We start from the raw sequence: 14213 nt of genomic DNA on the forward strand, positions 1-14213 counted from the left end.
TCACAATAAATCAGCAACTACAGTAAATCAGCGCTTATTTTCAGCAAAAGCGAACAGGTTCCACGATGCCACTCATATCGGTGCAAAAGCCCTCCACAATAAATAACATCCTTAGGTTATGGACCACAAGCCATGTCCTTCTGTCCTTGCCAACCAGGCAACAAAAGGCCTGCCCGTCAAAGCGTTGAGCACGCCTACAAAACATGTCCTCGTGTCCTTGCCAACCAAGCAAAAAAATACGTGCCCATCAAAGCCTTGAGCACGCCTGTCCTATGTAGGGTAACCATGAGTATATAAACACTTAAATGCCTAGGCAATGGTCGCTTCATGCCCATGCCTGGTGGAGCATGCCCCTTAGGACATCCACAATAGTGCTAGCTACATAGGCGAGAGAAAAGATCGAAGATTATTTTATACATTCTTGTAATAGCAGACTTACATGCTTCGCTCTCATCTATTTGTTCGTTACTAGTGATTACTCCCTCTCTTATTTTCCCCCTGCCCGCATCATAGTAGGTAGCCAAATAGCTAGATGTTGGAGACGCCCTTAGGTGCCCAACAACCACTTCCAAAAACGTCACCTCACCACCGCCCATCCTACTTCACAGAGGCACCCACATCGACGAAATAGCCCCCCACATTAAATAAGATCTTTGTGTTACCGCATACAGTGTTATTCCTGTCCCTATAAAAATAAGGTGCCGAAAGATGAATTCCTCAAACTTCGAACCATGCCTTAACTGATCTGCCTTTTCTATCAAGCCCCATTGCTCTTTCCCCCTTTATATGATCTCATAAAATAAACGACTCGCTACAAGTATAAGACGCCCTTCCTCTTGTCCACTGGCGTTAACAAGGTGAGAGGTATAACCATATTTACATAAATCCTACCATTTCATATATGTTCAAAACATGACATCCCCTTCTTTGCCTTGCAGATGGCGGAGGAAGACTGGACCACTAGCTACTGCCTGAACACGGCTGGTTTCCCGAAGCTTCTATATGCAACAATGACCAGGCTAGGTATTATGGACCACCCAGAATACGTTGGCAGGGAATATGAGCAGCATGGCACCAAGCGGTGTGAGGTGAGCGTCTACGTCGGAGCAAGTAAGGATTTTCCTAACACAATACCATGGGTAGTGTCTACCACGGGGTTCCGGTTCAAGGACACTTACCAAGTTGCCGCTCGCAAGGCTTTGAGGTACCTATGCCAAATTTATGAGAGGCAGATATGTCAAACACCAATGAGATTCTTTCCCCCTTTGGTAAGGAGAAGCCCTATATGGGAAGCTCGAATGAGGACCCTCCAAGGGCTTGAATTACAACAAGGTGACCCAACTATGGCGTTCATGTCTAACTATTTGCTTTCCCTAGATAAGCAGTATGATAGGCAGGCTACCAAGCTCAGAAAGTGCATTCGTAGAGCAGAGGGTGCTGAGAAGCAAATCAGAAACCTTGAAGTGCAGCTTGCGGAGGCTAAGGCACAGGCAGCTAGAGCAGAGAGCCAAGAAGCTGCATCAATTGAAGCCCTCAAGCAGGCCGAAGACCGACATACTCAACAGTTGAAGGATTTGTACCTTGTCACTAAGAAGAAAAGAAGGGCCCTCGCTTTGCAAGAGAGGGAGTGCCCCATACTAGAAGGAATCCCAGTTGCACCAGTGGAAAGAATCCAAGCAGCGATTGTGCATGGGCCACCTGTGTCTTCCCCGGCTAAAGCCTCGCAAGCAAATTCTAATAAGGAGTCAGGTGATCAAGGGGTCCTTGCACCCACTCAGCCATTGCCAGGGGATGCTGCCTGCTCTCATGCCATCCTTCCAAAGTGTTCCTCAGGCTGAAGCATGATCTGAGTGGCCACATCGCCTCTCAGGGAATGAATCTAATACGGTCCAAATGTATCCCCTTAAGGGTTATTGTACAAGTAATAAAATGTACCCATAGTGTAGTGCATTTGATGTCCGCCTAATATGTAGTCCAGCGTATTGTAATGCTTTGGCACTATTAGAGTTACCTGTTTGAGCCCCCCACTTCAGTAGTTTTGTGTAGACGTCTTCCACTGTGGAGAATGATGTAATTGGTACTCTTTCCACCTATAGCATAGTCACACCTAATGTTGTGTGTTGAATTTGTGTGTTAATTGTTTGAGTCCAACTCCATCAATCGTTTTTCCAATAAGATGGTACTAATTTATTGCCCTAAAATAGGCATCATTTAGTGCCAACCAACACTCTAAGTTCCTTTACAACTCCATATTTTCCCAACACTTAGTGTACCAAGTAGGTCAGTTTTTTACCAAGATGCTACAAAATGTGTTGCATATCTTTGCTTGCCATGTTTCCTAAGATTTTGCATACCAAACACATCGCCTACAACGAAGCGTTGGCAGCAATGGCCATGCCATATTTTGTTTTCCCCTTTTTGAGGATTTGAACTACAAAATCTCAAAATGTCCTAGTTGCCAACATAAATCGTAGGATTCTTATTGCATGCTTCTTGATTACATGGGCAGCTAGGGCTTCCCATATGGTAACGGGCGCATTACAAGGATATACAGTATTATTGCACCCACTAGAGGAGGGATTAGGAAGGCAAAGATGGTGATGGCGAGTTCTTCTTCATCTAGGCACATGTTGAGCATATCCACTTCTTCCTTCCCGCAGTGTACTCCACCTTCTTGTTGATGTCTTCTTAGGTGCTCTATGGCTTGCAACCCTTACGCTAGGCTTCTTCTTCAATTGTTGGAACTGGTTAAAACTTCATGTCTTTATGTGGGTGATTAGTGTTGATGGTAGGGTGTCTTGCGGTGATCGAAGAGGCAGCCGAGGGGGCGTTTTATAGGAGCTTGATGGCAGGGCCAAGGGATCGGGTGCGTGCCATCAACGGCGCCACTAACTGGCATCATTTTGAAGGAACTGGCTTCATGGAGGGGACAACAGCACCATCCTTTTTAGGCACGGAGGTCATGACTCAAGCGCTGCCACATAGCAGTGCTGTGGAATGCAGAAGGTACAACTGTGTGGTGCATAGAGGACGGCGCCATTGGCGGCCTTGTGGGGGACAAAGGTGATGGCTCGAGCGGCGTCGTGGGCCGGTGGTGCGCGTGGTGTTGTGTGGAGAGGGGACATTGGCGTCTGCAGAGACGATGACACTAGTGTGTGGGGAAGGATCGTGGATGCATGGATAACAACTGCGTGCGCGGCATCCACGGCTTTCATATGCCACCATCTATGCACTTTAGCTGGCTTTATACTGTGGCTTGGTGCGCCGCGTCCGCCGTAATTCATGCCTATCATGGACCACGTCTTTCTACTCTTTTTCTGCGGCTTTGGTCGGTCCTTCGCTCTGCACCCATGCCAGACCCCCTTTTCTTGGGTCAGGCAAACCCTGTTGCTAGGCCCCACCTATCAACTTTTTCTGACCACGCGCTACAGACACATGGTGCACCCCACTTTTTCGCTATAGCCCCACTATAGGCAGGTGAAGCTTCTCGGAGAAGCCTTGCCCTAGCCCTCTACAAAATGAGAACCACCCCGGCTACCTTTCCCAAGCATCCCCCCTCATTGAACCACCTCACCAAAGTTCCTTCCTCCTTGACCAAAGCCCATGGCCTCATCGAAGCCACTGTGCCCTTGCCTTCAACCCACAAACCCTCCTAGCCAACCCGCAGGGATGGCTGAAGGAGTCTGGACTAGCAACACCTGCCAAGGCATAAAGGGATTTCCCAAGATTCTGTATACCACCACGCAGTGGCTGGGAATCCGAGAGGTCCCCGTGTATGAAGGTCGTGAGTTCATAGAGCATGACACTGAGCGGTGTGAGGTCATCGTCTACATCGGGAAAAGTGAGAACTCCACCAGCATTGATGGCTGGAGCACGACCACCATTGGTTTTCGTTTCCCTGATGCCTATCAAGCGGTAGCTCGCAAAGCTCTGCGACTCCTATGCCAAATCTATGCAGGACCCCTCGCCCATACCCCCATGAGGTTCTTTCCGCCTTCGGACAAGGACACTCCATTCTGGAGGACACGCCTAGAGGCTCTGCAAGGACGCCCTCTGCAAGCAATCGACCCTACTGTGGTGTCCCTAGCCACATATCTGTTGGCCTTGGATGAGCACCATGAGAAGCTGGCCTCTGAGTTGAGGAAGTGCGTCGCTCGAGCCGAAGGGGCGGAGGCCTTCATCAGGAAGCTCCATGTGAGCCTTGCCATGGCTCGCGCCGAAACAGCCGCCGCCGAAAGCCGTGAGACTGTCACCGCTGAAGCCATGTGGGAAGCGGGGAACCGCAACGCCAAGCAGCTAAGAGAAGCTTACCTTGTCACTCGAGACCAACGGAGGATGTCTGCCTTAGACGGGCAACACCCCTCGATTCCGAGGGGGATACCCATCTATCCGTGGGAGAGGGAGAGCAGTGTGGCAGCGCCTCAAGCACCACCACCCACTCCCATAGAGGCCTCTGAAGTGGAGTCTCCCCTTCCATGCACACAGCCCAAGCCTGCCAGAGAATTTCAAGAGAGCAGCCGTGAAGCCATCTGTCTCGAGGAAGTAGATTAGTTGCTCCCCTAGAGTTGTATCTTTTCTGTTTCTTTGTGTTGTTGAGTTTTAGCGATGTCGTATCCTGCTGTTATGTCGTCCTGCTTTGTATTCTGCAATTGTGCCCTTGAATGAACTACTCCCCTTGTGTTGGTGTGCCTTTGTGTTTTTTTAAAAAAAAAGCCACATTCAAAACAAACCAATGCTAACTACCTGTGAACATACAAAAGAAATGGAATCCCAAGTCCATTGTAGTTGTTGCTCAAAAGAAATAAAGTGCATAACAAATTATCGTAAAAACATAAAAATGGTAAGCACGTATTTGGTGTGAAATAAATCTACAATGACAGTAATAAAGACATATTTCTTAAGTTGGTCACCCGCAGCGAAGCGCGGGCAAAAGTGGCTATATATATGCAGGTGTGTTCAGTCTCTTACATCCTCACATTTACCGTTCTCTGTCTAGCATCTCTCTGACTCATTTACGGTTTCGTTCAAGCACACCGCATGGCAATGTTTTGTACCGAAATTTTGCAAATTTTTATAGCTACACTAGATATCCAATAATTCTTTCACTCCTCGAGTATAATGTATGAATTGAATTGAATGTGCTCCACATCGCAGTAACCATCGACCCGTATATATTCTGCGTTAAAAACAGTATGCAGATGGTATGCCTTTTTCATGTGGCCAACCGAACCTAATATTTGGCTTGAACAATGCAAGATCGTGTGTTCTTTTTCTTCTAAATATGATAGCTAGTTTTTTATTGATTTTGTATAGATATGCCCATTGGTTGTAACCAACGAGATATCTCAAGGTTAAAGCTCAGTCCTCAACTAGATGAGTGAGGTTGTTTGTTCATTTCAACTTGCTTTCACACGTCTCTTTCTTTTCACGATCTCTCGACTACCTTTTCTATACGGCGGAGGAGGATCATCTGGCGAGCAAATTCAGCGGCCGGCTTAATGTAGTCTTTCGTCTACACGCGGTTAGGTAGCTTGAGATTAGTTCAAGCTTCACTTTGTGTAGTAGGTAACCACCAATTTGTCTCTTCTAATTTTAGAAAAGAAAATTTATTTTTTCTCCTATAAGAGTTCTGCACAACCAAAATATTACTATAGTTCTAAACTTTGGCTATTTCTAAGAACTCTCAAAGAACAAAACCAAGCCAAGATGCAACTTAAGCACTAAGTCTCTTAGCGAACTGATCGTAGATCAGTTGGTTGGGTTTCTTGTGGTGGAACCTGTCCACCCGGATTCAACTCATCAATTTGGCACGGGTGCTCATATTTTTCTAGATTTATTTCAGAATTTAACGGCGTTATGCTTTCAGTGGTAGGTGACGCCCCCCTCGATAGCGAGGCGCCTGTGGTGACATCGTGAATCTCAAGATCTACTAGCTCATTCCTTCGGAGGTGTTCATAGAGGTATGGTTTGCGTACGTGTGTTTATAGGGGTAAGTGTACCTGCGTGTTGTGGACGTCTATGTTGTATTATGTGATTTTTTTTAAAAGCACTAAGTCTCTTAAAGATGGATGGGGTTTGCGTATGTGTTTTTATTGGGGTAAGTGTATGTGCGGACGTCTACGTTGTACTGTGTAATTCTAAAAAAAGCACTAAGTCTCTTAAAAGATGAGCACATCAATACTTGACGAAGATCTCTATGGTTATGGACATACTATAGTGTGTGACAAGCCCACTTTAGAAGAGACATGTTGCTCTATTTCTGAATCATGTTTCAGAAGCATATTCAATATGTTGCCCTGAAATAAAATAACCTACCAATATGACCCTGTTCGTTTGAACTTATCAGCCGTACCGTTTCAATAAAATAATAGTGTTTTTCTCTCACAACAAATCAGCATCAGCATCAGTATCAGCCATTTTTCCAGCCAGCCGAACAGGACCACGAGTATAACCTTATTTTTTTTTTATCAAAGGTCACAACATTTCTACAAAGCTACATAGAGCAAAAAAATTTGCACTTGCTCCCGCACAAATTTGAGATTACATATACCGATACCGATCGATGTACTCGTTGAAACCAAGGAGTCCCACGACATGCCTCTAATAAGTTGGGTGTCCGAGTGACCATGATACGTTTTTGTTTCTAAACCATGCATAGGAACTATGTTGGTATGTACTACTCGCCATGGCAAGTAATGACTTATTAGCCACATTAACTAAGTGGTGACCATACTAAATGAATTTTAATGAAAAAGTTTCAGTTACAAAGTTTTAGGTCCTGTAGAGCTCTATAATTTTCATAAAGGGTGTGTCTCCATTCGAGAGATTTTAAAACTTTAAATAAATTGAATATCAAAATATGAGAATTTTAAAACAAATAATTGGTACTCTAAATGTTTTTAAATAAAAAAACTTGTCAACTACGAAGTTATAGATTGTGTTGACAACTATAACTTTGTTATAGATCATGTCCAACTCAAATGTCGTTTGAAATTTCTAAATTTTAAATTTAGAAATCTTAGAACATGCAATGAATATTTAAGAATTTAAATTTCTTCAAATCAGAAACTTGTTAACAACAAAGCTGTAGAACATGTAGATCAATATCTAAGGTTGTTTAAAAATTTAAAAAATTTAAACCTAAAAGCTTAAAATGAATTTTTAGTTGAAGCACTAGGGCTTCTTTAATTCATTCAAAATCTTATTTTTTTAGTTTATTAGAAAGTAGACTCTAAATCACAGGCTACATTCTAAATTATTACAATGGCGTAAAAGTTGTTTCTACGCTCTAGATGTTTACATTTGACTACTAGTATTTTTTATAATTATATATCGCTTATAGTTAACTATTAATGTATATATGCTATATCATTTTTAATAGAAATATATAGATTTATGTAAAGTAACAGCTTACATAATTTACCGTCGTGAAGAATTGGTATAATTTTAAATGAATTGTCACTGTAATTTATATGTGATTCGTTAAGATAACATTTTCATGATTAATAAATTATAGAAAATGTATTTATTGTTTATGCATCCATGTATAAATATTTGGTCTATATGGTGGGCAAGTATGTACAATTACATTGAGCTCATTTTTATATATAATAGTGCTACAGGTAGGCCTTTTTAGAAACATATATGGTCATTAGATTTTGGTAATTTAGATTAGATTAAGATATTATATTATATTATTTTAAATATGATAAAAGTGGATAATTTATTCAAATTCAAAGTCTATTGTAATTAACTGAACTAAGCATAGCTCAGCTGGTTGGGTTGCCATGGTGAAACCTGTCTATGCGGAATTCTGGATTTAAGTCATTGATTCGATACGGATGTTCGTATTTTTCTGAATTTTATTTTAGGATTTAACAGCTTTGTTCTTTTGGCGGTAGGGGACGTACACGTAGACAACGAGACGTTTGTGGTGACTTCATCAACCTTAAGATTTATCGATATAACTCAGTTCTGTGAAGATGCTAATAGGGGTAAAGTATACAATATACTCCCTCCGTAAAAAAAACGTAATTCTAACTCTGAATCTGGACACTAAATTGTGTGTTTTTTTTTAAGGGAGTAGTAGTAATACTTCAGGTAAGATAAGTGTCGGGCTAGCAGCTACCTCTCCTATATAAATCCACTCCGTGTGCCATCTGCAGTTCGAAGTTCGAACCAAAGCAAGTGCTTCCTTCTCTCTACTCTACGCCCTCACTCTCGCGCACGCACTCGTCGCTCGCAACATGGTCAAGGAAGGCACCACCGACGGCGCCTGGCATGGGCACGGCCGTGATGAGGTGACCATCACGGCCGTCTCGACGGTGGCGCCGGCGCTGCCGGTGCAGGAGCACCGACTGCCGCTGTCGAACCTGGACCTCATCCTCCCGCCCATCGACGTCAGCGTCTTCTTCTGCTACGCGGACCCCGCCGGCGGCCGCAGCCACCACCCGGCCGCGGTCCTCAAAGCGGCGCTGGCCAAGACGCTGGTGGCGTACTACCCGCTGGCCGGGGAGGTGGTGGCCAACGCGGCGGGCGAGCCGGAGCTGCTGTGCAGCGGCCGCGGGGTGGACGTCGCGGAGGCGACCGCCGACGGCACCCTGCTGCGGGACCTGCGCCTGGGCCTGCCCGACGAGAGCGTCGAGCCGCTCGTGCCCAAGAAGAAGGCCGGCGTCATGTCCGTGCAGGTTCGATCCATTTATATATCCTTAAAAAAACTTTCATCGCTACAAAAATAAAATAAAATCTACAGTTACATGCACGGAACTAGCAGTACAAATTTACTTTGGAAATTGGAAAAAACACAGTAGTACAAATTTACTTTGGAAAAAAAAATACAGTTCGACTGCGACGACTGGACTGGCTGGTAACATGGCATCATGTTTCATGTGGCAATATAGATATACTCCAGTTACGTACATGTACGTGCATCGTGTGTGTATATATAAGAATAGTTAGGATTTAGAACAAAAGCTTGCTAATAGATCCGAATATTCGATCGTCAGTAAACCGTTTAACCGTGTAATCATGGTGAAACGCTACGGGTGTCTCCCATGTTGACCGTGCACCAGGATTGTGGGGCCGTTTGGTTACGGGCCATAGCTGGCTAGGCGGCGTCGCTGTTGTGGCGCCCAAAATGCACGTTACAATTGGGCCTCGTTTAGATTGAGGTTAGGAATCAGTATTTGATATTGTAGCATTTTCGTTTGTATTTGACAATTATTGTCCAATCATGGCCTAACTAGGTTCAAAAGATTCGTCTCGTAATTTACAATCAAACTGTGTAATTAGTTATTTTTTTATCTACATTTAATACTCTATGCATATGTCTAAAGATTTAATGTGATGGAGAGATAGTGAAAAAACTTGCAATCTAAACGAGGCCTTTGCGGTGAGAATTGGACCCGTTAGAACTGCAGATTTCTATGGCCGTCTACGTCTAATCATGAACCAAATATCTGCATAAATTTTGGTGGCGCGTCTCAACTGTGGCGTGGATTTCCGAGGCCGGGGACAAAAACGTGTGTTTCAAAAGAAGTCAATTTACGAGAAACGGACGTGCACCATGTACGTGCGCCATGCGCGTGGTTACCTACTTGTACGGTTACAGAATTGTATGGTTCACCAACTCACGAAGATTCATTTCGATCCACCCAAAGTTCACCTAAGAAGAAGAAAAAAAAAAGTGATCTCCGTTGACAGATTTTAGGGAGATTCCATGTGGCAGTCAACTACTTCAATCATGTATCCAGGTCTCCAGCTACACATTCTTTAACTTAGCAGTATGTCATGCCACGCCACCTCACCAAGCGTCCAGCTTTTGCATGGAAACGTTCTTTTCCTTACGACTACGACAATACGGCATTTTCTAGCTTGCATTGGTACGTAGGGCACTTTCATGTTTCATCAACCATCCTACCAGCTTTTAAATATTTGCGCACAAAACTTATTTAGACCTTGTTTGGATGCATGTGTATTTACTTCAATCCACATGTGTCGGAGTAGATTGAAATGGAACTTAGTTTAATTCCACTCCAATCCACTTGGACACATGTGGATTAAGATGAATACATACGCATCCAAACAAGGCCTTATATGGGTACACACACATATTATTATATCCAACTAACTACACTAACTTGTGGGAACCACTGCCACGGCGCCACCTTAGAGCTTTGTTTGTGTGTTAGAGTGGTTTGATGTGGAGTTTAGTTTAAATTTCACACCGAACCACTCTAACACACATGGATTAAGGATGAATATATGTGTATTCAAATATGACCTTACGTGGAAGCACATGATAAGGGTTTCTACATTTCCACCCATTAGCTAGCTAATAGGCTACTAGGGTTCAAATCCTGCTGGTGTTTAGGATTTGCACACATACAAGCTAAGTGATTTTAATAATTTATTTGTGTACATGTTGTATGAGGCAATCTCATGGGTGTGCAATTGGTGGTGGATCGTTGTTTTTGTTATAACAAAAAAAGGGGGCTTCTTGGTTTCGAGCGAGCTAATTTTGCAAAAACCATCAAAATTATTTTAGTAAGAGGTTGCGGTATTCAGCTTCCGATCCTAACACAAAGATACAGCTGAATAAACTTGTCACGAACTGTTGCAAACTAGACAGCACAGCACTATACTTGTACATGCACTTTTGCTATAATCATGGCATCATCATTCATCACTGTAGTTCTAGCACATGCGCGCAGGTGACCAGGTTCAAGTGCGGCGGCACCGTCGTCGGGTGCACCTTCGACCACCGCGTCTGCGACGCCTACTCCTTCAACATGTTCCTCGTCGCGTGGGCCGCAGCCGCCCGCGGCAGCTCAGCACCTCCGGCCCCGTCCTTCCACCGCTCGTTCCTCGCGCCGCGTGAACCAGCACCGCTCAGCTGCACCACCGGCAACCTCGCGGATCGCCTCTTCGTCCCCGTGAGCCTCGCGCCGGCCTTGCCAGACACAGCCGCCACCAACCGCATCTACTGCGTGTCCGCCGACGACGTCGCGGCGCTTCAGGCTTCGGCGGGGTCCGGGCGCACGAAGCTGGAGGCGTTCACGGCGCACCTGTGGCAGCTCTACGCCAAGGCCGCAGCGGCCTCTCGGCGCCAGCAGCAGTCGTGCTGCATGGGCGTGGTGGTGGACGGGCGCACTCGCCTTCGCCGCGACGGCGCCATGGAGGCCTACTTCGGCAACGTGCTGACCATCCCCTACGGCGTCATGGGTACCGACGCCCTGCACGGCATGGCGCTCGCCGACGTAGCGGGCGACGTGCACCGGTGGGTGGCGGAGGCCGCGACCGGCGAGCACTTCCGCGAGCTCGTCAACTGGGTGGAGGCGCAGCGGCCGGAGCCCACGGTGGCGAGGGCGTACCTGGGCCGTGGCCACGGCGGCGAGGACGCGATGGCCTGCGTGGTGTCCTCGGGGATGCGGCTCCCCGTCGGCGAGGTGGACTTCGGGTGGGGCCGGCCGGCGTTCGCATCGTACCACTTCCCCTGGCCCGGCGGCGCCGGGTACGTGATGCCGATGCCGAGCGCGCGCGGGGACGGCGACTGGGTGGTGTACGTGCACGCGGCGCCGGAGGTGGTGGAGGTGATGGAGGCCGAGCCGACGGTGTTCAGAGCGCTGGAGGAGGCTAACTACCTGTTCGACTGGGCGAATTGAATAATCAAGCGCGCGCCTGGCCGGCTGGGATGCATGCTAGGCCATCGTGATATCGTCGTCCGTGCATGTGTCATGTGTCATGTGTGTACGTGTCACTACCACAGATTTGATATCAGTGTTCAAAAACCCCCCTTCACGATCAGATTTTGAACCGACAGTGACATACCGGCAGTGATGAGGGGTTGATATCACTGTCGGTTCTTAAAAACCGACACTGATCTGCAGGAAACAGTGTCGGTTTCTGGCTCCATCCGACAGTGTCTAGTTGAACAACACTGTCGGTTTGTCAGTGATGGTTGTTTCAAGAGTATCGGTTCTTGGCTCAAGCCAACAGTCTTGAGCAAGCCTACATTGTCGGTTCATGGCTCAAGCCGACAGTGTTGATCTAGACAACACTGTCGGTTGATAGCTCAAGCTGGCAGTGTTGAACAAGACAACATCGTCGGTTCATGGCTCAAGCTAGCAGTGTTTTGCAAGACAACATTGTCGATTTGTTGATAACCGGTAGTGTTTTGCAAGACAACACTGTCGGTTTGTGGCTAACCGACAGTGATGGCACATTCACATTTTATTGTTTTATAATTGATTTTAATTTATATTTTTTTCGTGGAATCAGGTTTCGCTTTATATACGCTACGTAGACGACAGGTCTATCAATATTAAACATTACAAATGTTACGATTACAGTTCAAATGTTCTTATCCAGATCTCGATCCCTAAAAAAATTGTTCTCGGACTTCACAGATTGTGCAATGCTTCTCGGACTTCTTACAATAATCTGATGAGTCGCTCTGGGCCATACTGGTCCTTGTACCTCACGGATTGTGCAATGAAAAATACTCAATCTTTTTTCAATACCTCGACTAAGATGAATTTTGCGAGCTCCGATTGCAGTGCGACGATCTCCATATCTAACAGCCTTTAGTTGTTCAAAAAAGATGATATCCAAAGAGGAACATTAAATTATTTTATTGAATTATTAACAGACATAAATGAAATGGGGATTATACACACTAACTTATCGGCTTCTTCCGATTTTTCGCCGATGTAGCGAAGCATTGCCCACATTACATAAAAACCCGCATTCATTGTTTCCCGCTGGCTATGACAGGTACTTCCCCTCTATTTCGACAACCTTGAATGGGACCGCCGTCCCACCGATATGTTTTCTTCGGACATTAAGCAACATTATAAAGCGGTATGTGTGATTAGAAAATAATATGTTATTAGGATCGCTTACTAATTCAGCACTGCCACCAGTGCAACCAGATGATGAAATGGTTTTTTTAGTCCCACACCTCGATCAGATTTTTGGCAAGATTGACACAAATGAAGACGAAATAGTTGCTACAATCATAGAATCCTAATTATTGAATAATCTTAACAAAAAAAAGAAGCATAAAATTAAAAGTCGAGAACACATACTCGCAGTTGTAGGCTAGAAGTATGTGGGTTTTCTTCTTCATCGTGAATTCATCGAAAACAACAATCAATCTCTGTTTTGGGTCTTCCACGTCACATCCATAGAGGTCGAGACATGTTCTCTCATTGACTCGCAAGGGGTCCAAGAATCCTATGTAATCATATTTGCTTTTTAGAATACAAAATTTTGCTATACACCTACATAAAATCATGGAAAGTGCTCAAAAGTTAACAATTTGTCTCGAGAGGGTAGTTAATTGTAATATCATGCGTGTAGGGTACTTATATAGTCCATAACGTCAATATTTGAACATCGAGAGAGCGTTTCTGGTATAGCTGAAACAAGCACTCCCACTCGACATCGAACTTCTCTTCTTCAAAATAATAGAAAACATGTGGCGAACGGATAATAACCTAAACACCAAAGTCGTCCATCTCTATTGCTTGAGCCATGTAATATTTATGCAACTAGTGCATATATGTTGTCAGATTTTTATACTCCTCATTGGGAACCAAAAGATTGCCCCTTTTATACTTTATTGTCGGTGTTGTCGTCTCTTGTACATCATAATAGATGGTCACGGCCTCTTCCATGGTTAATCCTGGGTTGTCTTCGACGTACTTCTGTATGTTCCTTAAATCTTTATTGTGTATTTCTTCATCTCTTGTTGTAGCGTATTTATTCTGTGTTTGCCTTTTGAATTCAGATTTCAACAAATACGAAGGCAGTGAGGCATAGAGATTGAAGAAACTAACACAATCTTCCTTCGAGATGTGTGCTATAAATTTTTCTTTTATCAAGGTGGTAACGCTGCCACTAAACAGCCTTTTTCTTTTCCGTTGGTCCACTTTAGGAGGATTAGTGACCAAATCTAAGGACCTTTTCTGCGACTGCAAGGATGTCCTTGATCTTGTTTTGGGCTGAGGGGAAGGAGGAGGAGGATGGCGACAACAAGAATTCTATTTTTCTAGCACTGATGAAGATGGAGGAGGAGGGAAAGGAGGAGGAGGAGAAGGAGGAGTCTCTTTTCTCGGGGCTGATAAAGATGGAGTCGAACGAGGAGGAATAGAAGGAGACCTCTGTCTTCTCGGAGGTGATGGCTCCAAATAAGGAGGGGAGTGATCTCT

The 14213-nt window shown here is 45.0% G+C and overlaps 1 protein-coding gene across 1 annotated transcript; it reads left to right on the forward strand.

The window, feature by feature from the left end:
* The first annotated feature begins 8195 nt into the window (after nt 1–8195).
* LOC136498464 (coniferyl alcohol acyltransferase-like) lies at nt 8196–11721 on the forward strand. The gene is made up of 2 exons (XM_066494390.1): nt 8196–8687; nt 10713–11721. Exons 1-2 carry the CDS (start codon nt 8247–8249, stop codon nt 11661–11663), a joined length of 1392 nt encoding a protein of 463 aa, XP_066350487.1. The 5' UTR covers nt 8196–8246; the 3' UTR covers nt 11664–11721.
* The last annotated feature ends 2492 nt before the right edge of the window (nt 11722–14213 follow it).

This window comes from Miscanthus floridulus, chromosome 12 (assembly GCF_019320115.1).
Source record: "Miscanthus floridulus cultivar M001 chromosome 12, ASM1932011v1, whole genome shotgun sequence".
In the NCBI taxonomy this organism is placed as follows: Eukaryota; Viridiplantae; Streptophyta; class Magnoliopsida; order Poales; family Poaceae; genus Miscanthus; species Miscanthus floridulus.

What these genes read in the sequence shown, in the direction of transcription:
- LOC136498464 (XM_066494390.1), top strand. Translation starts at nt 8,247, where the DNA reads ATGGTCAAGGAAGGCACCACCGACGGCGCCTGGCATGGGCACGGCCGT. An exon ending in CCGGCGTCATGTCCGTGCAG is followed by an intron (nt 8,688 to 10,712) that starts GTTCGATCCATT and finishes ACATGCGCGCAG; the next exon opens with GTGACCAGGTTCAAGTGCGG.